Source organism: Conger conger, chromosome 9 (genome assembly GCF_963514075.1).
Source record: "Conger conger chromosome 9, fConCon1.1, whole genome shotgun sequence".
Classification (NCBI taxonomy): Eukaryota; Metazoa; Chordata; class Actinopteri; order Anguilliformes; family Congridae; genus Conger; species Conger conger.
In genome coordinates this window covers 45,356,923-45,381,310 of record NC_083768.1, presented here as the reverse complement: position 1 = coordinate 45,381,310, position 24,388 = coordinate 45,356,923, and the positions used below count along the sequence as shown (strand labels likewise).

The 24,388-nt window shown below is 43.2% G+C and overlaps 1 protein-coding gene across 1 annotated transcript in view; it reads right to left on the bottom strand.

Annotated features, from left to right (window-relative positions):
• LOC133136781 (receptor-type tyrosine-protein phosphatase U-like) overlaps positions 1 to 24,388 on the bottom strand; it is a 154,611-nt gene that overhangs the window by 13,863 nt on the left and 116,360 nt on the right. Inside the window, exons 14-25 of the mRNA XM_061254504.1 lie at positions 19,810 to 19,948; positions 16,966 to 16,995; positions 16,281 to 16,432; positions 14,639 to 14,826; positions 12,592 to 12,664; positions 10,643 to 10,719; positions 7,850 to 7,867; positions 5,210 to 5,246; positions 4,889 to 4,977; positions 2,302 to 2,418; positions 1,510 to 1,664; positions 767 to 902 (exon numbers count right to left, since the gene is read on the bottom strand). Of these exons, the coding sequence (XP_061110488.1) occupies positions 767 to 902; positions 1,510 to 1,664; positions 2,302 to 2,418; positions 4,889 to 4,977; positions 5,210 to 5,246; positions 7,850 to 7,867; positions 10,643 to 10,719; positions 12,592 to 12,664; positions 14,639 to 14,826; positions 16,281 to 16,432; positions 16,966 to 16,995; positions 19,810 to 19,948 (1,211 nt within the window). The remainder of the gene's footprint in view (positions 1 to 766; positions 903 to 1,509; positions 1,665 to 2,301; positions 2,419 to 4,888; positions 4,978 to 5,209; positions 5,247 to 7,849; positions 7,868 to 10,642; positions 10,720 to 12,591; positions 12,665 to 14,638; positions 14,827 to 16,280; positions 16,433 to 16,965; positions 16,996 to 19,809; positions 19,949 to 24,388) is intronic.

The window sequence follows — 24,388 nt, the reverse complement described above, 5'->3', positions numbered from 1 at the left end:
TGCTTCTACTTTGCTGTTAATTACTTCATTTCCAAAGTGCTCTTGTGTTTGAATTTAAATACTCCCTTTCTCCCTTTCAAATAAACACCCACCTACACTAAAGTGCATGCTTCCAACAATGAAACTAAATTGGAAGATGAGAAGGAAATATAATATGATATGCAATCTGTGGTTAATCTACAGCCATTTTGACACAGTAAATTGGCTCCAAGTATACTTGAATGACAAAAAAAATACCTTTCAGTTATGAGCATAATGTACAGTACATAAAAATACTGGAAAAATTTTCCAAAACTATTTCTTTTAATTTGACATATACAGTACTGTGCAAAAGTCATAGACACCCTAAATATATATTTGGTCTTAGATTTTTGGTCCAAGCATTCTTTCTCCAAAAGAAATTAAATGTTACAGATAATTTTTGCATTGCATAAAATAAAGTAAAACAACATGTTCAGTAAAAGACCACTTTTCTGATTAGCTGGAGAGCTAGAAGAAAGTGAGACAGCCAACCGGCTGATTTTCTTATAAATAATAATAATCATTGAAAATTGATGCAGTTCTAAAGGTGAAGGGCGGTCACAACCATGTTGATTTGATTTAGTTTTTACCTGTATATTGTTCTTTACAGTAAATTTTGTGATATTAAAAAACATTTCACTTCATTATTTTTTAAGTCGTCTTTGCTTTTATATAATTTTAGCCTTGATCTCCTCTAGCCTTGAGACTCCTCACGGGCGTCTGTCTCTCTGTCTCCTTCTCTCACCTCGGTCTGGATCATGTTGATGCGTCGTGAGCAGAGGGTCTTGACGCAGTTGTAGATGTCGACCACGCCCTCGCACTCCGCCATGTCGATCATGACGTCCAGCACGATGTAGCAGCCTGTCCTCCCAGCCCCGGCACTGTAGGGAAGGAGGAAGGGGGAGAGCGGGGGCTTGAGCCTACAAACCACGGATTTCCATCGAGGCCAGGGTAGGGTTGCACAAGCTTTTCGTAAGTTCTCCCTCAATTTGGGACGTAAAGCTCACACAACATTCTTAGTAGCTACTAGTAAGTTTACAGTTAGGAAACGACTAAATTTGGTCGCTCCATGTGTCCTTAACAGAACACATAGTTATTAGGGCGTAAGCAATTCGTAAAGTAATGTACAGTCACACAAAATTACCCAATCAGCGAACTGGACATAACCCATAACCGCAGCAACCAATATTGTGTCCTGTGAGAGAAACTCAGCCTTTTCCCTCCACGCAAAGGGTTTTACAGTAATATTTATTATACTCATACCATTGGCGAAAACAAGGTTTCAAGCAATTCTACAATATATTCAAATCAAACTGTCATTGAAATGGTAGTCAGAAAAGCGATGGTGTTGGGTGTCTGGCTGAGACTTTATGGGGAGACACATGGTTGTCAGAAAAGCGATGGCGTTGGGTGTCTGGCTGAGACTTTATGGGGAGACACATGGTAGTCAGAAAAGCGATGGTGTTGGGTGTCTGGGTGTGGCCCCACCTGCAGTGCACCACCACGGGGCCGGTGTCGGGGGGGGTGGAGGTCTTCACACGGCGGAGGAAGGCCAGCAGGCCGGTGGCGTGGTCCGGGACCCCGTGCTCCGGCCAGGCCGTGAAGTGGAACTGACGCACCTCGTGCTTGCCGGCAAAGCCCCGCTGCCGTGACAACAGAGGGACATCGGTTAATTCTGAACTGCATACTTTACACCCCTTCATGTGGACTTTCTACTTTGAAGTGTATAAGGTACTGGGCTGAGATAATACGTAAATGAAAAATAAAACCTGCATACTTTACAACTCCAAACACACCTTTAATAAGTGATACACACACTAGTACAAGGACAACATTTCGATCCTGTCTGGATCTTCCTCAGGTCTACTTCCTACCTGCTAGTTTAATACCACAACTGTTTCCAACACAACCTATCGGATGGGACTTCATTCCCATTCTACCTTTACACTTTGCCGGCCAGCGGATGATGGGCTCCCCCTCTACAGCCGTGTTCCTTCTCAGATTTATTCCCATCGGGGAGTGTTTTTCGTGTCAATGTTTCGGGGGTTATCTCCCGACTAGGGACTTAAAAATTTCTTTTTACCTCATGCACTATTTGCGAGCTCAGGGCTGGCATTTCTCCTTACTCTGTAAAGTGTCTTTGTAACAGACCTTTGTGAAAAGCGCTGTACAAATAAAACTGAATTGAATTTGAAGTTTCGACTTGGTTTTTGCAGCAGAGAACAATGCTGGGTCCTGAGTGAAGGACGCAAAACAGAATAGGAGGAGGAGGAGTCTCACCCTCTCCAGACTGAAGGTGCGCACAATGTACTCCGCCAGGGTCTCCGTCTTCAGCAGGCTGATCTTGATGTCGCCGTATATCTCGCTGTCGTCTGGCCAGTACTTGCAGCATTTCATCTGCCCAATGACAGCACAGCATACCTTCTGTCACTGGGAACTCACTCTGGCGTCTCCCCAAGCATGTAGGATACTACAAACACCGCTTGGTTTAAACAGTACACTCACACCATGAAGGATACTCACTACAAACACCGCTTGGTTTAAACAGTACACTCGCACCATGAAGGATACTCACTACAAACACCGCTTGGTTTCAACAGTACACCCGCACCATGAAGGATACTCACTACAAACACCGCTTGGTTTAAACAGTACACTCGCACCATGAAGGATACTCACTACAAACACCGCTTGGTTTAAACAGTACACCCGCACCATGAAGGATACTCACTACAAACACCGCTTGGTTTAAACAGTACAGTCACACCATGAAGGATACTCACTACAAACGCCGCTTGGTTTAAACAGTACACTCGCACCTTAAAGAATACTCACTGCAAACCGCTTGGTTTAAACAGTACACCGGCACCATGAAGGATACTCACTACAAACACCGCTTGGTTTAAACAGTACACCGGCACCATGAAGGATACTCACTACAAACGCCGCTTAGTTTAAACAGTACACCCGCACCATGAAGGATACTCACTACAAACGGCTTGGTTTAAACAGGACACTCCAGTTACAATGGTTCTACCTGAGATTCAAATCTGCAACCAATTGGTTACAAGTCAAGTTCCCTGAAATTAAACAAGACAAAACCCAAAGATAGAGACAGGTTCGGTGGCATGGGTTTAAGCCCATAGGAAAGAATAAGACAGGAAAGGAAGCATCGAACAATTAAAGTAAGTGGTGATTCAACACACAGTTCGTATTTAAAATTAAAATAAAATGAACTAAAGCAAGACAGAATAAATGAACATATATTATTGGGGTTCTCCACAAACAATGTAACAGTGTCAGTGAGCCATTCTGTTCCCTCACTGTGTAACAATTTGGCAAGTCTTTTGTCATTTTCAGGTGAGGATGTTACACAAGCCCTCATAAACACGTCAATATTATGTCAATAACTTGTAAATGGGTTTTCATATCCCAGTAAACATACTTGTGGTGAAAAGTCAGTGAAAAACATCCAGCTTGACATGGTTTGACCAGCTCAAGCTATGTTTTTAAACAGATAGTAGCTGGTTCACAAATTCAGACCAGCTCCCAGCTTGACATGGATTGACAAGCTCATGCTATGTTTTGAAACAAAGCTACCAGCTCAGACAAGCTACCAGCACTAGCTGGTTTCTGTTCTGTTTAATATCAGCTCATTTTCAAGATGGTCAAGCTGGCATAGCTGAATTTTGCAGCAGGATGCTGTCATGGTTAGGGAACTGGGATTGTAACTCAAAGTATGCAGGTTTGCATCTGAGGTACGGCACAGTTATTGTACTCTGGAGTAGAGCGCTTGATCTAAACTTGATCTGAAGTGCTTCAGTAAATATCGAGCCAAATGAAAATAGATTATATGTAAAATGTAAGCTATGCAATTTGTTCTGGATCAGAGTGTCTGCTAAAAGCCTAAATGTAAATGTAAATTGAGTTCACAAAGAGCCAGAGAGCTGTGACTAACTGTAGCTGGAGATGGGTGAATATGTTAACTATTAGCACTCAGTGCAACAGAAGTAGCTTTAAACAATGTGCACACAACTGACTGGTCTGGCTTTAAATAGTGCACGTTCACAGATAACAGCAGTAGTTTGAAACAGTACATGCTCATTGTTAGTCTGCCGATACTTAAACTTCCCAACTATGCCATTGTACAATATGCACTGATACATAGCAGCCACTTTTAAACAGTGCATACACATTACTTACTGTTTTAGCTGAAAATAATACAGTACGTGCCTCCTGCTAACCGCACTAGCTTAACAACCAGTATGTACAGCTAAATATACTCGCTTTAAACAGTGTTTCTTCACAGCTAACCATATTTAAATGAATCCACAAAAGCTTAGCGGAGAAGCATAAAGATAAGAAGATACAAGTGAGCTGTGTGCGAAATTGCACTTCATAAAAAAAAATTACCAGCTACCGTCTGTTTCAAAACATAGCGTGAGCTGGTCAAACCATGTTGAGTATGGAGATGGTCTGAACTGGTCAACCAGCAACGAGCTGTTTTTTTTTTTTTAAGCAGGGTATCAGAGTCAACCCTTCCTAATCAATGTCATACTGTCTCCACGCTGGCAACAGCCCACGGTTCCAGAAAGTGTCTGAGGTGAGAGGCGTGTGGTGAAAATTGCATGTTGCCAGGTGACAGGTGAAGGATAATGGTGTAGAGGATGAAGACAGGAGCTGGGTGAGGGGGGAGAGATAAGAGATGAGGGGTAAAAGCCTCTACACATCAAACTGATTGCAAGCAAACGCCGCTGCCAATTCCCCCAAACTAATGAAGGGCACAGTCAGCGAGGTGCGTAGTGGCTCTGAGAGGTGACAGGTGAAAGGTCAGGGGTGAATCAGTGGGGGGACCCACCCTGCCCACCTCCGGCTGCTTGGTGATCATGACGATGCTGTAGCAGTTCTCCTGCCAGACCATCCTCCAGAAGTCGTACAGCATGTCCTGCCTCGGCCCTGAGGAAGAGGAGGGTGGCGGAGGAAGAGTTATGACCGGGTCACCTTCAGCAGCTGTGATATGCTGAGATACAAAACATCATTACCCGAGGGGGAGGGGGCTGGAGAAATCACAAATTGACAAGCACACAAGTATACTCATCAAAAGGACTGCACAAATATAGTAACAGTCTCTCTCTCTCTGTTTCTTTCTCACACACGCAAGCACAGACACACTTGCCCAAGGACTCACCCTGAGTAGCAATGAAATGATTGGAGCGTTGGTAACCCTACAAGAAAGGAAGAAGAATGGAATAAGGGTGTTGTTTATTTTGGTCTTTGAAGAACTGCCCTGCATTTCAGTTTTGCTGTGTTAGGATGTGAAAGCTTTGAAGCTCAATATCTCAGAACTACTCAGAACGCAGATAGAGCCTCATAATTCCAAGGTCGCAAATGGTTAAGCTTTGCTTGCTTTTATTATATTTTATTAATTACATCAGAACACTGAGACTTGTAAAGGTCGAGAGATGCCCAGGAGTTCTTTGAAAAGGAGAAGTTCATTTTCACAAGCTTTTTCAAGCCGCACCATTCCCTGTTCCTTGTATTTTGTGTCCTAATCACCACTAAAGTGGTGGTTGAATTCAAAATAACCCAGGTCTTGTGTGATTGAATTGCATATGCCCTTAAAATGGTTGTATTTGAGAGCATATCAATCAAGATTATTCCTAGGGGATCACTTTACTTTTCTTTTATAATTCCCATACATTTGGGGCTGGGTGACATTTGCATGAAAATACACTCTCCAGACTAAGATTTCAGATCTCCTGTCTGAACAGTGTTCTCCCGATATATGTTCACTGTATAGAAAAGTTATTGTACAGGTTTATCTTAAAAAAAGATTTCATATACAGGATTTTCATATCTAATATTGAATGTCGAATTGCCAGTCTTCTTTATGTTAATGCTCAGGTTCTTGTGCGAATCTAATTTAGCTGAAATTCAAGGGCAATAAAGGTTTCATAAAGATTTTATTTGCTGAATGTGTGTCAGCTTCTGTGTATTTAAATTACTCAACACACCTTGGACATGTCATGTCAGGTATAAAATTACTCCTTCTTGGCATAAACAATATCTGATCAATATTAATGTCTGTAGGAAACAGGCAAACAATATCTGAACTAAACTGAAATGTCAATAACAGAAAGCAGTAATGCGGAGTTGCATTTTGCCTCGGAGCTTTAATTTGCTTCATTACTGAGGACAGAGCAAACATTTTGCACATCATTTATGGATCAGCTTCATTCCGCTGCCTTTTCCCAGAATAGCTGATGGATGGTGTGAGGATGTTTCCAGCAATTTCTATCTCAAGTGTCTGTATCACACAGGCCGAGCTGCGGAAAGAGGGATGTAGTGAACGCATGGGGCACTGAAGAGACATACATCTAAAAGGCAAACATACCGGAAAGCAACTTTTTCTCTCCATTTCTAAACCATCCCCTCCACCCCCCCCACCACTTTTGAACAGAAATCGAGCCTGGGTTTGCTCCTGAAATGTTCTCCCTGCCCTGTTCTAACCCTGGCAGACCAAAAATCTACACACACCTGTACTTTCTTAAAATCATGACAGGCCATATTATACGCCTGGGCCTCCCACCAAAAACTCCCTCCAATAATTCTCTGACCTGCGACAGGCCTAGCAAACTTTGTAACACCACCTGGCCACTGGCACATTGCCAAGGCAACCACACTTCCCTAACGACAGGCGAGCACACCGGAGGTGTGAGGACATGTACACGCAAATAGACGAGTTTTCTGCGCCTGCGAGGGTGACGCACAGTGAGCCGAATCTTCGGATGCCACGCGAGTGACATTTAACCCTTTGTTTACGTTTGACGCGCGGGCTCTGTCCTCGCTGTACGTCTACGCAGGATACAGACGGCTGGCGTTTTAATTCCCGGTTCATACACCTTTCATCTCCCTTCGTCTTCGTGCAAAGCTGACTTTTAGCCCTTTTAAAATGGTGACCTTATATAAATGTTTTATGTGCTACACGCATACCTTCCCATGAGCGTGAGCAATGCACCCGGCTGGATGTAACGGTGGAGCGATGCTTAAATTAAAGAGGAGCAGGAGAAGAACAGCTAGATGTTCCCCTTTAGCTCTGCCTAAGGCTGTCAGACTCTCCTCCCTCTGGAGTCACTCAGCCATATCTTCGGCAATTCTCTTACCTTCACTCTACAGCGTTCTCCATCCAAGTTAAATATCATTATTATTTCTTTTTTATTATCAGTAAAAGAACACTCCGGAGTATTTTTTTTTTCCAAGGATGAAAACCCAACCTAAAGATGGAAACGCATTTCACTCAAACATAGGTGTTCATGGTCGTACCACTGATTCTTTGTAAATTGTAAAATCTTACTCCTGTATTTTTGTTCTAATGACCTTGATATGCAAAAAATGTCATTTAAGGTAATATTATTTATGAAATAATATAATTTTGACTTGAAAAATGAGTTCTGCTGCATATAAAGTTTGAAAACTGTTATCTGCAGTGCATTCAGGTTACATCTTACACCTTAGACTGCTCGCTAAATCATATTACAGCATAAACTCACAACTAAAACATTTGATCTCCGGATTAAAGTGACCTGTAGTTCAACTTTATTCCAGATTAAACCTCATTCAAGGTTAAAACTCCAGATAAACCGTGGTTGAAGCTAAAGCATACTTCAGTTGGATTTTACTCCAGATTATACCACATTCTGGACTAAAGCTCATTTGACAGGGCGAGAACTGCAATGGTGCTGCAGACAAACAGGAGGAGAAGAGACAGCGAAAGAGCAGTGGACAGAGGAGAGAAGGAAGAAAAAGAAAAAAGCTGTAGGATACTTACTTCCCTGTTTATCCGAATCTAAAAGGTCCATAGGAGGAGTGGGGGGAAAGGAAGGAGTCAAGGAAACAGAAAATACAACAGACAGAGGAAGAGATTAATATCTAATAAGTGACATCAAAGATAGCAGAAGGAAACAGGGACTCATTGGCTATTGACAGCTAGGGGCTAACGTGCTTGACTGGGACCTGGTTGGTGGTTCAAGTCCCAGTGTAGCCACAATAAAATCCGTGCAGCTGTTGGGCCCTTGAGCAAGGCCCTTAACCCCACGTTTCCTCAGGGGGAATTGGCCCCTGCTTCATCTTTTCAACGTAAGACCCTTGACACCTGGAACAGTCAGTGTTCTTGTGTCCACACTGGGATTATTTATATATCACACACTGTAGCTAATGTATATTTTATTTCCACTGGAATAATTATATTGAAGTGTCACCATCCACCATGACCCGCCTGCCAAGATTTTTATTGGGGTCACGATTCAATCAAAATGTGTCCTTTTGTAGAGGAAAGCACGGCATATTGTCACACATTCCACTCTTTCTTACATTTCTTGGGCGCAAAGGAATAACAATGGATAATTATGGCTCATATCTCAAGGTCAGCTTAACATAGGACTGGAGCTAAGACACTTTATTCTCTCCTCTACTCAGTACGAAAAATCATCATTCATACCAGAGTGAAGTGCAATCTTTTTACATTTGAAGGTGAAAGAAAACTATCCTCACATCCGATTAGTAACAGGAAGTTGGCCTCAGAACACAAAGTCACACAAAATGGCTATTACACTTTTAGGTGATGGCTCGTTTTGGAGAAATGTGACAACTTACCCCACTCTCCCCTACTTCTCAACTATTCTTTCAAAGCAGACATGCTTTTTTCCATGAATTGGACTACATTTTATGACACATTCAAGTTCTTCTGTCGAAAAGCGCAGATGCTTATGGACATTCAAGGGATTATGTCGGCATGTTTGTGTATGACGGCATGTTTGTTTTGCGTGTATTTTGCCTGTTCAAACGGATTTGTGACAAGCTTTTTCTATGCTTGGTTCCAGCTAGAGATTCAACTAAACTTTTGCTGGGAGTGCAACCTGAAAAAGACACGGATTGAGATCACAGATTCAGGGCACACGAGGGACGTCACAGGAAGGTCTGCCAGCCCTGCTTGCCAGCCCCAGCAGTAAACTGTTTTGCTGATCAATCACGATGACTTAAACTCTGTTTATTCTCACTTGGCACCACCTGAATCCTGGCCTTCCTGACTCCATGAGTCATAGATTTATCTCTTTATCTGCCACCATCTTGGGAAACGGCTGTTTGCGCACAGGTCTTTTTTTTTTCAAAGCAAAAAAAAAGACAAAAAGACAAGAAAGTCACAAAGAAGCTGGAGGAGGACTGGCCACTAGGAACAAAAATCAAAGAATCAATGGCAACAAAGAGGAAGAAGAGAACCAAGGAAAATAACGGGGGAAGAGATGCATACCAAAAAACTGGTGCAAGGCACAGAATCCCAGGAACATAGAAACAGTTGCTTGATGGTCGCCATTGAAACATTAACCGCCCACATAAAATAATTCAGAATAATTCATAATATTAATTAAAATTCATTCATTGGCAGTAAATATAAACCAAGGTAAAAATTCCAAGGTTAATTTTCTGTTTATATTTACTGGCATTCGGTTTGCTCCTTCAGGTTTTTCCAAAGAGCACTTTTATTTTATTTACTTACAAATGTACCTAAACGCCACAGCCTTCACCACTGTTGTTAATAAATACCATTATTTGTTTTCGGAGCATCGAGCGAGTGCGCAAACCTATTAACATAAACCAGAAGCAAAAGCTCGCCTTTTTCCTATTTATCGTAATCTCAATGCTCTCTTATGTTCCAGCACATTCTATTAATCACTCAACAATGGGCAGCCTGGGGCCTGATCATAAATGCAGGGAGCAATCTTACACACACGGGGGGGGGGGGGGGGGGGGCGGTCCTGTCAACACGCTAATGGAAAGTCACAGAGGAAACAAAAGTGGGAGCGGTGAGAACATTCTTACGCTGCCGTGACATAAACGTGTCAGTTGAAAGCATTTTCGCTGAACGAGAGGTTTTGCGTAATTTGTTTTCACGTGTCGGCTTTGTTAAAAGGTTCACTTAAGAAGAAGGGTATTGGCATCCTTATATATCCGGCTGTCCTCCGATACCTCCTTTAACCTGCTGGCCCAATGTTAATAACCACCAGGGAGACAGCCCTGTACTTCAACAAACAATGGCCTCAATATGTACCCTTTCCACCCACTGACCCACCCCATCCTATCAGAGTGGACCTACACGTGAGTGACATAATTCGCCACAAGTTATTCACCACCATCCTAAAAAAACAGGCCCCCTGAAGACTTGAAAACTGGTGACTAAAGAGACATTAGATATCTGGCTAGGTGAATTTAGCACAACAGATGTCCCAGTTGATCTCGAAAAGAGGAAATACAGTAGAACGTTAGCCAAATACATAGCAGCACATGCAAAATAAATAAATAAATCAACAGATAAATAACAAAATAATACAATAATCTATAAACAAATAAAAAAATGCTTTCACAGCCTACATTATCCTTGATGCACATACTAAGGTGCTGTAGGCTTTCATACTACATTTGCAACAAGCCACAATTCCCTTAGCACAGAGCTGAGTGGGCAGGCCAAAACAGGATATCTACAAAACCACGAGGGAACCCGAATGGTGAACTAGGCTGTCTTTTTGGATGGACTGCAGCGGAGACAGATGCCTGATGGGAGACTTACGTCGATGTAGTTTGCGTTGACGTATTCGGACGCGGGGCTGCCGAGCAGGGAATTCAGCTTTACCCGATGGCGGTCACCTGCAAAAGGCGGGAGAGACGGAGATCAGAGAGGACTGTGGGATAGCACTATGGAGGAGGCATCGGAGAGCTCTCAGAGAACACTGTCTGAACACCCCCCATTGTTAGTTAGCACTGTTAGAAAGCTGAGTAATGCTTTATTTTACCGCCTGTTACTGGGTAAATATCAGGTAGCAGCGAACTATCTTGATTTCAGAGGCAAGTACTATGAAACGGGCTGTAGAATTTACATATTTACATAGTACTTAAATATGGTATTTGCTGACTTTGTTGCATAGTAGCTACCACAGAAGTAGCTGTGTAATTACTAAGTAAATACTAGGTAATTAACAAACTGTAGAATAAATCTTACCTAAACCTGAATTACAGTACGACCCATTCATATTTAACAGTCTTAGTTTTCCGCTAGGCAGCATTCAGAAAAAGTTTTTTTACCCCTTGTGTTTATTATTTGGAGGTTTGGGCCTTCTGCTACTCTGCAAAGTCTTCGTCTTGTGTAAAAAAGGGGGATACAAATAAAAAAGGAACTGAATGTGACAGTGTGGCTACAGGTTTTTTGGTGAGACTTTTAATTTTGATGTGATTATTAATCATCATTATTATCATAATCGTTGTCATTGTCATTGTGTTAATGTGATTTGATACTTGTGCTGTGCTCTGGCTACTGTTGAAATGAATGAATTACTTAATTGTACTTAATTTACAATACACTATTACCTTTTCGAGCTTAAATGCTATTGTTCACAATTTACTGGATTTTCGATATCCCTCACAGTCACATACTGGGGAAGCCAATCAGTGTTAATTACTCTGTGTGTTTGATAGGGGCCTTTCTGCAAGATTCATCACATACTAAACAGGAAGCGTGAACACACACAATGATTAGCCGAGCATGGCCAAACTGTGCAAGTCCTGTATCTAGCTATATACCATTGCATGAAAGGGAATATGAAGAATGCATATTGTAATAAAACATGATCAAGATATTGCAAAACTAAACAACACTGTATTGTACAGTGTATGGGGAGATATACAATATATCTGATATTGCAATATATTACAATGCTGAAAATTATACTTCTCATTACATGTTAAAAAGATTCTGCCTATTTACAGTAGATTGGAGTATATTCAAGTCCAGGATAATGGGCCTGCAGCAAATTGCGATCACTTTGTATTTTTAAGATCCTCAAGCTTTCCATCGGTTGTCATTTATTAAAATGTTGCAAACGTATTGAAACAATAAAAAAACCGCCACAGGCATTCATTAAAAAATAAATGGTTACAACAATTTAAAGGTACAATAGGTAATTTCAGACTTCTAATGGTCAAGAGGGGAATTACAGCAACAAACATGCTCAAACACTATTTATCCCTCTCCCTTCTCTGCGAACCCACTGCGTGGCACTGCGTGAAAGGATATTGATTGGGACCACCCTGTCTGCCACCAGCAATCATTCCACAGTCAAAGTCACTTAGACCACATTCTGATGGTTGATGTGAACATTAACCGAAGCACGTGACCTGTATTTACATGACTGTATGCATTGTACTGCTGCCACACAATTGGCTGATTAGATAATCGCATGAATACGTAGGTGTAATAAAGTCGAAATGTTGTGCTCGGTGAGTGTATACTTTAACATGTGTTTGTCTTCAAAGCGGGGAAAAGTGCAGGAACTGCTGCCCTACACAGTTGAGTTAAACTGCGGTACTTTTCATGCCAATTGATTAAAGGAGCTCATTACCATCAGGCTGCCGGTCATGTTTCTTTTTCACGGTCAGAGTCAGCTCTACCGCCCGGCTGAGGCGTCAGTTAAAGGGTTAAGAGACGGTGGCTTTTTAAAAAAAAGGAAAGATGTGCAGACTCACAGCCGAGCAGACCGCTGTGCCTCCCTTTGGGCTTCTCCTTCTTCTTGGCGATTTCCCAGCCCTCGAAGAAGCTCTGCGAACAGAGGAGCGAAAGAAGAGGGGCCTGTGGAGCTGGAGCGGAAATGAGGCCGCTGGGATCTATATCACACTGCTCCCTCACAGGCCGAGTCTGTGCGGTTATTACCGCTGCCCGTGGCTCAGATTTGCATATCAGGTGTCCTGGCCGCATTCCCAGGCTGACGGTCTAATGGCTAAAGTCCCACGCAAGCCTCCTACTCTCCCCCTACTGGAAGGACGGGGAAATGGCCCGCGGATCGATCCTCTGCCAAATTTACGCTGGAACTGAAGTGCGCGCTAACGTTCCTCCAGGGAGAGTCGAGGAGCAGTTAAAGTGCATGTGTATGAGTGTGAGCATGAGCGTGTGTGTGTGTGTGTGTGTGTACGTATGTATGAGTGTGTTTCTCTTTGTATGAGTGTGAGTGAGTCTATGTGAGTGTGTGTGTGCCAGTATATGTCCACAGGCTAGTGATCAGATGTCTAAGATTAATCAGGCTGGCTAAAGGGAGAGCAAAGCAACTCGCAAAATATTGCTCAGTCTCCTCCATTATAGGCAGTCACTTTATTTGGAGGAGAAGACGTTTCCAATACTCATAATGTCTCTTTCTTGAGCAATTGAGATGCAATTGTTCATTCTGTATATTGTTTGTTCGATCCCTACTGGTATGCTTTCAACTACTCGAGTGAAGGATGCAACTGAAATATATTTGGGCCCTTATAATGTATTTTATAACTGCAGACCTCAATAAAGAATTAAAATGTATGTGTGTGTATGCGCAAGAGCGAGAGTGTGTGAGTGTGTGTGCGTGTGTGTGTGGTTATGTTGCTGAGGAGGAGAGAGGGAGTATGTGCTCATTTCTTACTCCCAAACTGCTGAGAGAGAAGGCTGTCAAAATAGTATTTTCTCAGGCTTCACATTCGCATGAATGTAAGCAAATGCGTGCTCACTGCAAGCACAAATTCTAATTGTAGCTCAGTTTTCAGCTAATTAGGTTTTATTGAGCTGAGAACAAATGTCTTAACTGGACCTTTTACAGTTTAAAAAGTATCTTCTGCTAGATTTTAGAAATCACAGATAGCAATGGCTAGATGTGTTTTTGTCCTAACAGAGGCTTGCAAGTACAAGACATTTTTATACATTCTTTTTTTTAGAGCCACCTAAACTGGTAATACTGATAAATATTCAACTTTATTGATTCATGGCAATTTGCTATTCAGTGGGGTCTGGAACAAGTTGTGGAGCAAATAACTCAGCTTTATTGACCCTCAAAATTTGTTCAAGGGCTAGATATAAATACACATATTTGAACAAACAATCACATCTCCAGCAGCACATTTGTCTCACAAACAGTTCATAGCAGCTGTACAAATGTTTACAGATCCTGAATAAAGACCAGCGTGCAGTTGATGTGTCAGTTAATCTATTAGTAATTGGCAGGAGCGTAACCTATTATGAATATTGGGGGGGGGGTTGAAACGCATAGAGAACTGAAACTATTTAGGGGGGCATACAAAGGAACATCTGATCTGATTCCAATGTTAAATACTTCAGAATCACACAAACCCATCTTTATTATATGAAATAATTTCTCTCATCGTCATGCTATATTATTGGGAGGGGCAGTTGGGCTGTTCTGTAACATTGGGGGTGATTGTAACCCCCCTATCCCCCCTATAAAGTATGGCCTTAATAATCGGGACTTTTTTGCCAATCATAAAAAAAATAAAAATAAAATGTCCTTCCCTCTCCACCTTAGCTGATGTGTGGTGAGCATTCTGGCGCAAAATGGCTGCCGTTGTATCACCCAGGTTGGTGCTGCATATTGGTGGTGGTTGAGGCGAGTTCCCCCCTCAATACTGTAAAGCACTTTGAGTGTGAGAAAACCCTATAAAAATGTATATATCTAACTATATATCCATCCATCTATCCATCTACCTGTCTGGCATGACCACAGGAGTGTATGCTATGCGTATGAGCGGGTCTCCTCACCTCGTACTCCTGTTTGAAGCCGTAGCCCTCGGAGGTCTTCATCTGGTTGATGTGCTGCAGCAGGTCGGCGACCCTCACGGCCGGGTGCAGCTGCCCCGTGTGGTAGGGGGAGCCCTTGCGCCCGCATGGCCGGCGGGGCGACCCGCCCAGGAGGCTGCTGGACTCGTTCACTGAGCTGCGCTGCTCGTCTGTCGCACGGGGACACAGAGACGCGGTGAGTACACATGCACACGCACGCATGCACACGCACGCACACATGCACACGCACGCCCATGCACGCACACATGCACCGGCAGGCACAGAAACGCGCAAACACACACAACAAAGCAGAGGGACGAAAGGACACATTGGTGCAGAGGCACAGGAACAGAGACGTACAGCATATCACAGACGCACAGACAGTAACACAAACACACAGGTGTAAGGACACACAGACAGACAGTGACATAGACAGACAAGCAGGAGGACACACAGACAGTGACACAAACACACAAGCGTAAGGACACACAGACAGACAGTGACACAGACAGACAAGCAGGAGGACACACAGACAGTGACACAAACACACAGGCGTAAGGACACACAGACAGACAGTGACACAGACACACAGGCAGGAGGACACACAGACAGACAGTGACACAAACACACAGGCGTAAGGACACACAGACAGACAGTGACACAGACACACAGGCAGGAGGACACACAGACAGTGACACAAACACACAGGCATAAGGACACACAGACAGACAGTGACACAGACACACACACAAACAGTAACAGACCACAGTGCCCCTGAACAGTGATCCACAGGGCGATTCAGCACAAACAGACACAGCCGCTGGCATAAACAGTTTCTGCGCAACCGTCCCTTGGCCACTCAATTCAATTGTGTGATTTATGCTGGAGCACTTTGGGGGCACAACAGCACTGTTGTTCAGGCTGGCTCTGCCCACAGACACAGTTGGAAGGCGAGGCCTTTAATGGTCTCCCAGTGTGTGTAGTGCAGCAGCGGAGATGGAGTGTGTGGGATTGGTGACTAACTGAAGGAGGGTGGGTCATGTGGTGCAACAGGATTCAAAACAGATTTCATCCCAGCTGAGGAAATTCATACATTACACACAGATATGCATGCACGCACACACATCCATGCACACATGTATACGCACCCACAAACACATATCAACTCTGTATGCCGTATACATGTGCATGCATATATATGTGCGTGTACGTATACATGTCGTATACATATGCATGTGTATGTGTGCGCATGTGTGCATGCACATGTGAGCGCCTGTCCGAGTGCGTGTATGCGCATGTGTGTGCTTGTCCGTGTGTGTGCGTGCGTGTGTGTATGTGCATGTGTGCGCCTGTCTGTAACACTCTACAGTGAGGTAGAGTAACAGTCTACAGTGAGGTAGAGTAACAGTCTACAGAGAGGTAGAGTAACACTCTGCAGGGAGGTAGAGTAACACTCTTCAGGGAGGTAGAGTAACACTCTTCAGGGAGGTAGAGTAACAGTCTACAGTGAGGTAGAGTAACACTCTTCAGGGAGATAGAGTAACAGTCTACAGAGAGGCAGAGTAACAGTCTTCAGGGAGGTAGAGTAACACTCTTCAGGGAGGTAGAGTAACACTCTGCTTACTGTGGGCGTGGCCGCCGCGTGTAGCCATGAAAGAGCAGGGCGTGTGCTCGTCCTCCTGTGGTGCGCTCTGCTCTGAGAGGCCACGCCCGCCCACGTGACCCTTCTCCTGCCGGTACGCCGTCGGAGTCCTACCGATATTCACCGGCTTCCTCCTGATAGAGTGAGAGAGAAAGAGAGAGAGAGAGAGAGACACACAGAGAGACACACAGAGAGATAGACAGAGAGACACAGAGATAGATAGAGAGAGAGAGAGCAAGACGGAGACCCACACAGAGAGAGAGACAGAGCATGAGACAGAGAGATAGAGCGAGAGACACAGAGAGAGCGAGAGACAGAGCAAGAGACACAGAGAGAGTACAAGAGAGAGACAGAGCAAGAGACACAGAGAGAGAGAGGGAGAGTCAGAGGGAGGGAGAGAGAGGGAGGAAAAAATATGAAGGTAAGGTTGGACAGCATGAAAGGAAAAAACTGAGTGGGAGAAAGATCAAAAGAGCAAGAGAGTGACAGAAAAAGGGGCAGCCGAGAGTGGATAAAAGCCAGAGATAGCGCTTGGGCAGCCGAGCCGGGAGAAGGAGAAAGATGGTGGGAGAGGGAGAGGAGAGAAGGAGTAAGGGCTAAGGAGGGAAAGATGGATGGTGCCTTTGGACACGACGTGGGTGATGAAGCGAAAGAAAGAGTCACTTACGGGTAGTAAGAGTATAAGTAGAAATCTCTTCTGAAGAGGTGGAGGAGGAAGGAGGCAAAAAAAACAGTGAAGAAGAAATATGAGACTCATAATCACTCCAGCACAGCACGTAAACAGTCAATAACAGTTAATAACCTCTCTTTCTCTGTTTTTTCCTTTTTCTTTCGCTCCCGCTAACAATCACAATCGCATTATATATAAAAACACATGATCGTTTTTACTCTGTAATGAGCACGACGTGGGCTTGCCTCCATCTGTCGCATATAACAATGCAGATCCCGCAATTTATCACAATAATTCACAATAATTATACTTAACTGTTATCTATACTAATGTCAAGGAGGTATCTGTAACTTGCCAAGAAACGAAAGCCATTAAATTTATGAGTGTCTGCGTATGGGGGGAGGCAACAATTATTATAACAAAAAAATATTTGGGCAACAATGAAAAATACGAGATCTGGAGCTGTATTCACAAAACATCTTACGGCTTTGGACAGTGATAACTTTTTTGTTATTTTCATTTTGCACTTTGAAAGGATACAATGACAATGAGGTTGAAGAGCAGACTTTAATTTGAAGATATTTTCATCCATGTCGGATGAACCGTTTAGAAACTCTAGAAGCCTTTGTACATAAGTACCCCCCCCCCCCCCCCAGTTGCGTATAATGTAGAATAAAGTAATCATTTTTAATATTTGGTCGCATATCCTTTGCATGCAATGACTGCTTGAAGTCTGCGACGCATCATCACCAGACGCTGGGTATCTTCCCTGCTGATGCTCTGCCAGGCCTGTACTGCAGCCCTCTTCAGCTCCTGCTGGCTTTGTGATATTTTTGCCTTCAGTCTCCTCTTCAGCTCGTAAAATGCATGTTTACATATGGTAGACTTCGACAGATCTACACCTACATCCAGGTGAGTGTTTTTGATCTGTTGGGTCATTGTCAGGGGGGTTGACAGTGGATTTCTTTGTTACTAATGAACCATACTGTTGACTTGGGCATGCCCAGGGTTTTTTCAATGTTCCTGATTGATTGATTTTCATTTCTGAGCCTTATGACGGGCAGCTTAATTTGTATCAACACTGATGTCTTCCTCATGTTCTTACACCTCAACAACAATCTCCAAAGCCAATTGCAAAGTCTAGAATCAAGACTAGACATCAACAGTTCTCTTATGCATTCACTAACAACACAAACTTAAAAATGAAACAGTCCAAACGTTAAGTAAAACACAAACCATTTTAGCCATAAAATCAGCTCCAAAATATGTAAAAGGTTTATTGTAGTCAAGAGGACTCTAAAGCGAAATCACACACAGTTCATAAAATGGCTGCTGCCTGCAATCTGCCTCATAATAGGGTCAATGTTTTTGAAACATTGAGCTTTTAAAAAATCGAAAGGGTATTACAATTATAGTAGAGCTAGTTTTGTTTTCGCTTGCAGGGCAGTGCACTGTCACAATTGTTGCCAGCCATGGTTATGCTACCCTAATAATTAAAAGGTTGAAATACATATCTGTTAATTATAGTATGAGCTGGCAGACACGAAAGAGGCTGACAATTAGCCGAATATACTGGCTACATGACTAGTCAACTGTTATATATAGTTGTTTTCATGAGTAAAACAACACCTACGGTACATGTTTCTATCCAAATCTTTATTTACAGCCCCTGAATCTGCATTTCAATTTGAAAATAAAATGTATGAAGATAAATTTAAAGCTATGTTGGGATAAGAAAGAAAGAGGAAATGCTCTCACTAAATTCTGCTTAGATCAAAATTTCCTTCCACAGAAAGTAAACCACTTTGGAAGCATACTACATTCAGTCTGACATTTTTTAAATTTACTGGTTCCTCATTTATATTTTATCTTGCCCTTTCCAAACATACAATAATCTACACATAATTCCTTGTGATTATCACAAATTGCAAGTCCCCCTACATAATGATAACCCCTTCCTCTCTATCCTCTGGGAGGACACCTTGAGGTGCTGAGGGTAAAACACACCTTTTTCCTGCTCAATTACCAGCTAATCTGCAGGTCACACACCTGCCCTGTACAGAATTGAGTGCATAATTGAATTATGCTCTCCGCTAATGAAATATTTCATGCTCAGATAAACTCGTTAGATTGCGGGTCCCCCAGCCCCGGTCCCGCTGGTGTTTGGTGTAGGAGCGTATTTCACGCTGGCTCACCCCGCCCACGTATAACACCAGCCGTTCCTCGGGCTGAAATGCCACACGACTGCTGACATTCTCGTCTAAACGCTGACATTTTAGGTTTAGAGTGGAGGCAGCAAGGAAGAAACCAATAAAAAGGCATTTAAAGCAAAATATATATCCAGTATATGAGGGGTAGGTTTTCGCTGCATCACCATGTATCTATAACGACCGGTTTGCATGTAAGGACACAACATTCCAGCCCTTGGTGAAAGTCAGGTTTTATGCATGTAGAGGTCTGCTAACAGACACTCTGTTAGAAAATCCAGCTGTGTCAGCTTGTCTGAGCGGGTAGCTGGTCAACCAACTATTCAAAAACATATCTTGAGCTGGTCAACTCTTCAAGCTGGGAGCCGGTCTGAACGGGTCAACCAACTAAACCATGTTATGCTGGGTGCTGGTCTTAATTGGTCAACCAACTAAACCATGTTATGCTGGGTGCTGGTCTTAACTGGTCAACCAACTAAACCATGTTATGCTGGGTGCTGGTCTGAACTGGTCAACCAGCTACCAGCTGTTACAAAACTTCAGTTCTTTTCAACAGGGCTGCCATTAGGGATGAAAAAACTTTTTTGGAAACTGCGACTGTCTTTCCCTCTTCCCCCTCACCTCCCCGACTCACCCCTTCTTCACGATGATGATGATGGCCCCCAGCAGGAGAATGAGGATGGCCAGCCCCCCTGCGCATGCCCCCAGGATTAACCCCACCTCCTCTGTGTGCTGGGTCACCTCCAGTGTGCGCTTATTGTCCCTGCAGGCCGCTGAGAGAAGGACAGACAGAAAGACAGACAGACAGACAGACAGACAGACGCAGCGAGGAACCGTCATCTACATGTGTATATGCAGTGCAGAATTGACATTGACATTGTATTAAAACACCTGAGAAGCTAATTGTCCAATTACTTTTGGTCCAGTAAAATGAAGGGACTATATATAAAAAGGGATGCGATTCCTAAATGAATAACCTAACATGGCTGTAAATACTCTCAAATTAAAGGTGGCAATCTGTAACCTCATATTCGTTGTATCCTTATAAATCCAATGTGCTGGATTACAGAGCCAAATTGTAAATGCTTAGAGATTGCACATTGAAAATGGAAATCGAAAGATTGAAACCATCAGACAGACAGCCTGGAGCAGAAAGACAGCAGGACAGACGTAACTCCCTGAGAGGGACACCAGACAACACAAAATGGAGCAGACAGACACACGTACTTAGCAGATGGTCTGACCCTGCATCCAAACACAAACACAAACCAGACAAAGCGCACAGCCTTGCTCCATGATAATGCAGATTAACATAAACCTCATACAAAAAATCCAATCAGACTACCACTCAACAACATTCCTGTAACAGGTAAGAACCAGGAACAGAGAGGTTGTATGCTACAGCGACAGCGCTATCGAAATATTCCTTGTTTCATTTGTAAATCGTGCAGGAGATGCTAAATAATTCTCTTTGTATGCTATTCTGAGACAGATGACTGCACTGGGGCATTAGTGTGAAGGCAGGTAATTATCCCCGGAGGCAAGATCATCTCTGCGTGTGATTAGCCTGCGAGCGAGAGCACGTGGAGTGTGAGGGCGGGTTGAAAAATACCGTCTAGCCCAGTTTGTCTTCCCTACGCAAATCCGTTCATGTGTTATTTCTGAAAACAACAAAAGAAATCTCCGCAGTTGATTTCTCCTGTCCTATTCATAATGTAGCACTTTCCATCTTGCCCGCCTGTGAAAAAAAACAACAACAAAAAAACACCGCAATATCTTCATAGTAACGGGCAAAAACTGTTCCTTGCGAATTGCACTTCACTGCAGGCCAGAGATTAAAGTTGTGTGGTGCTGGATCATGTCAGTATGGCCGATAAGGGCAGAGTTACTCCCCGCTGATATTAAATCAACATTACTTGATTAAACGCGGTTTTGCCGTTTTCCTGGTTGGCCCTCATATCGAGAGCTTCCTCTGTGGTGAAATAAAGGCGTCGTCACACTGTAATGGGATGTGCTCCTGTGTGAGAGATGATTGTTTGCAGAGATCGTTTCTAGCCCCTGTGGGCAGAAAACCCCTTCGCTACAGACCTGTGACTATGTTTATCTATGTGCTACCAACAAACCGGAATTTGACAAACATCGGTCTAGCGGGTCCACAAATAAATTCCCATATTATATCAGATCTCCAGGTGCTCAGGAAGAAAGCTGCCAGGGATGGCAGTTACTGTGTCCAGCTTATATAGTCAGGGCACAACAGTCAATACAGACCAGGCAGTCAGTGTTATTATTTATTATTATTATTATTATTATTATTATTATTATTATTATTATTATTATTATTATTATGTATTTATTTAATGTTTATTTGAGTAGGGACAATGCCAAGAGACATAGCATCATTACTGCCAGTTTACACCAGGTTCATGTAGCTGGTGTTCTGCATACAGAGATTATCGCTATTGCCAGTTTCCAACTCCCGTCCCTAGTTAGGCTTTTTTTGTGTAGTCAATACAGATGAGGTAGACAGTCAGTGTAGTCAGTACAGTACAGTATGATTTTGTGTGTATCTTGGGTGCATTCAAAAAATTTAAAAACGTAACTAAAACAACGAAATTACATTTAAATTAAAGGCTAGTGAAGGATTAATTGTTATTCAGATATGTAGTTCATGTAGCCTATTTAAGAGCCTCATAGCCTTTTCATATACATTGATACATATTTGTTGTTAAAACAAGGTCTGTAACTACTTAAATTGAGTTTGCATGTACATATAATAAAGCATTCTAAATAGAAACATTTTCTGTACATGCCTTTAACACCAGTTTCTAGACATTTTAGATTTTAGAAACATAGCTTGAGGTGGTCAAACGTTGTCAAGCTTGGAGCTGGTCAGAACTGGTCAACCAGCTAAACTTTGTGGAACTGGAAGCTGGTCTGAACTGGTCAACTAGCTAAACCATGTTGAGCTGGGAGCTGGTCTGAACTGGTCAAATAGCTAAACCATGTTGAGCTGGAAGCTGGTCTGAACCGGGCAACCAACTAGCAGATGCTTCACTACCTAGCTTGAGCAGTACAGACAAGACAGTCTGTGATACAGGGCTGTTGAGTAAATGGAGTCTGTACAGTCAGAGCTGGGCACACAGTAGGGTTATCAGTGTTTCTGCATTAGAAAAATAATTTAAGTTCTTTTGTGTGTAAGGGCTTTAATCTGCTTTCCACCCCTGTCTCCGGCACAGCGTTTTCAGTCTGGCCACGTTTGCCTTCTAAATTTCTATCAGGCTGAAGACGAGCATGTAATTTCCTCTCAGATTAATTTGTGTTCCTGCCGTCTTCCCAAAAATTGAAAATTGTCATTTGGAAAAAAAAGGAGCCGGGGAGTGTATCATTACCTAGTCACTGCTGCGGTAGGATTAATCAAACTGTCATCTCCGGCCTGACACAGAATCTCTGGCTCTGGTGTCTGAGCCAAAACAATCTCCCCCTCGGGTTCACCTTCAGCTGGTCCATGGCCAAGAGGACCGCAAGACGACCTCGTGCAGCCTTGTGGCGGTGGGTGGGCTCCAGCTCGAGTCGGGTGTAAAAATTAACACGGCGCAAACTGCCCAGGACACTTCCGCCGATGCGCGCGAGTGTGTTTATGGGAACCTCAAGTGTCCACAGCGAAACGTTTTAAGGACGTGTTTACAACCCGACGAAATCACAAGAAGGTTCAACGCAGTGGTCTCCAACCATAGTCCTGGAGAGCTGCTGGGTCTGCTGGTTTTTGTTTTCACATTAATTTATTAAAAACAGAGTAAATTACCAGGGTTGGAGACCACTGGTTTGACATGTTTTCTTGGTCCACAGAAATCTGGAAAGTTAAGAAGGTAGTTGTGGTTTGGAGTTGGTAACAATATGTGCTATTCAACACAACTTTACACAAAATGTGTCACAGGCGGTATGGATACCAGGAAGGTTTATGCATTTTCTGTCCAGTTCTCCCTCCTCCCAGGCTATACCACTCTTAGTTTCACTTATCAACTGTGAGCCAGGACTGATAGGCCATTTGGTGACAACTGAGATAATGAACCACAAGCGACCGGTAATGGAAACAGCAGGGGTCTGACCTGTCTGAGAGGAGCTGGTACAAGGTTCAAGTGGATAACCAGCGAAACTACTATAACCCCTGTGACTGGCATTGTTCTGTGCATTCACAGCTTATGATTGGACAGATGTAAGGCTGACAAACATGCAGAGTACACACACACACTCATAGAAATATAAACGCAAATTCACTTGCATGGACACATACACACACACAGAGAGCAGCATGTACAGGTAACACACACAGCCACACACATGCACAAACACACACAAACTGTTTAAAATGCAGGATGTACCACTGCCGATGTTTCAGGGACAGCTTGTGTGTGTGTGTGTGTGTGTGTGTGTGTGTGTGTTTTTGTACTGCATGTGTGAATCATAATGGGATACAAGGTGAAGTGACACTTCTGCCTCTTCATCACACATTCCCACAAAACCCCCTTGCCTCTTCCTCTTCTGCCAAACACTATGCTTGCAGCGGCCCCAATCATCACTGTCCCCAAAATTTGAGAAAGTACAGAAGCCCAGAGAGCCCCTGGCACCCTCCTCAGAGTGATATTACACCAGAGAAAATGGCGGAGCAGGCCCCTTTGATGTCATCAGAATTCGAGAAAGGAAAAATAGAGAGGGGGGGGGGATTCAATTTAAGGGTCCCTTTTTTCGAGTGTGGGCAGTATGTTCTGTGACAATAAGCTAGAAAAAGATGGAAAGAAGGAGAAGAGGGTGAAAGTAGCCATCTTATCAAAGGAAGTTCTTCCGAGCCTTTCTGATCTGAAGGGCCTCTTTCAACCCAGATTCTCTCCCTCTCTCTCACACACACGCACACACGAACACGCGCAAACATACACACATACACACACACATGCGCGCGCAGGACATTTTTATAGTTTTTCATTAGCATGCCATTTTGTATTAGGCTTAGACATTTTTTAAATGTGATACAAGTATATGCTAGTCAACAGTATACCAGCAATAAGATGAGCCTACAATTGTGATTGTGTAAGGGAAAGGGAAGAACTGGAATAACATGTAAAAAAATATATAATTAAATGACACTTGAAGTGGAAAGCATTTAGAAATGACATGCGTGAGGAACTGGCAAATTAATATCACCCAGATTTTGTCTTAAA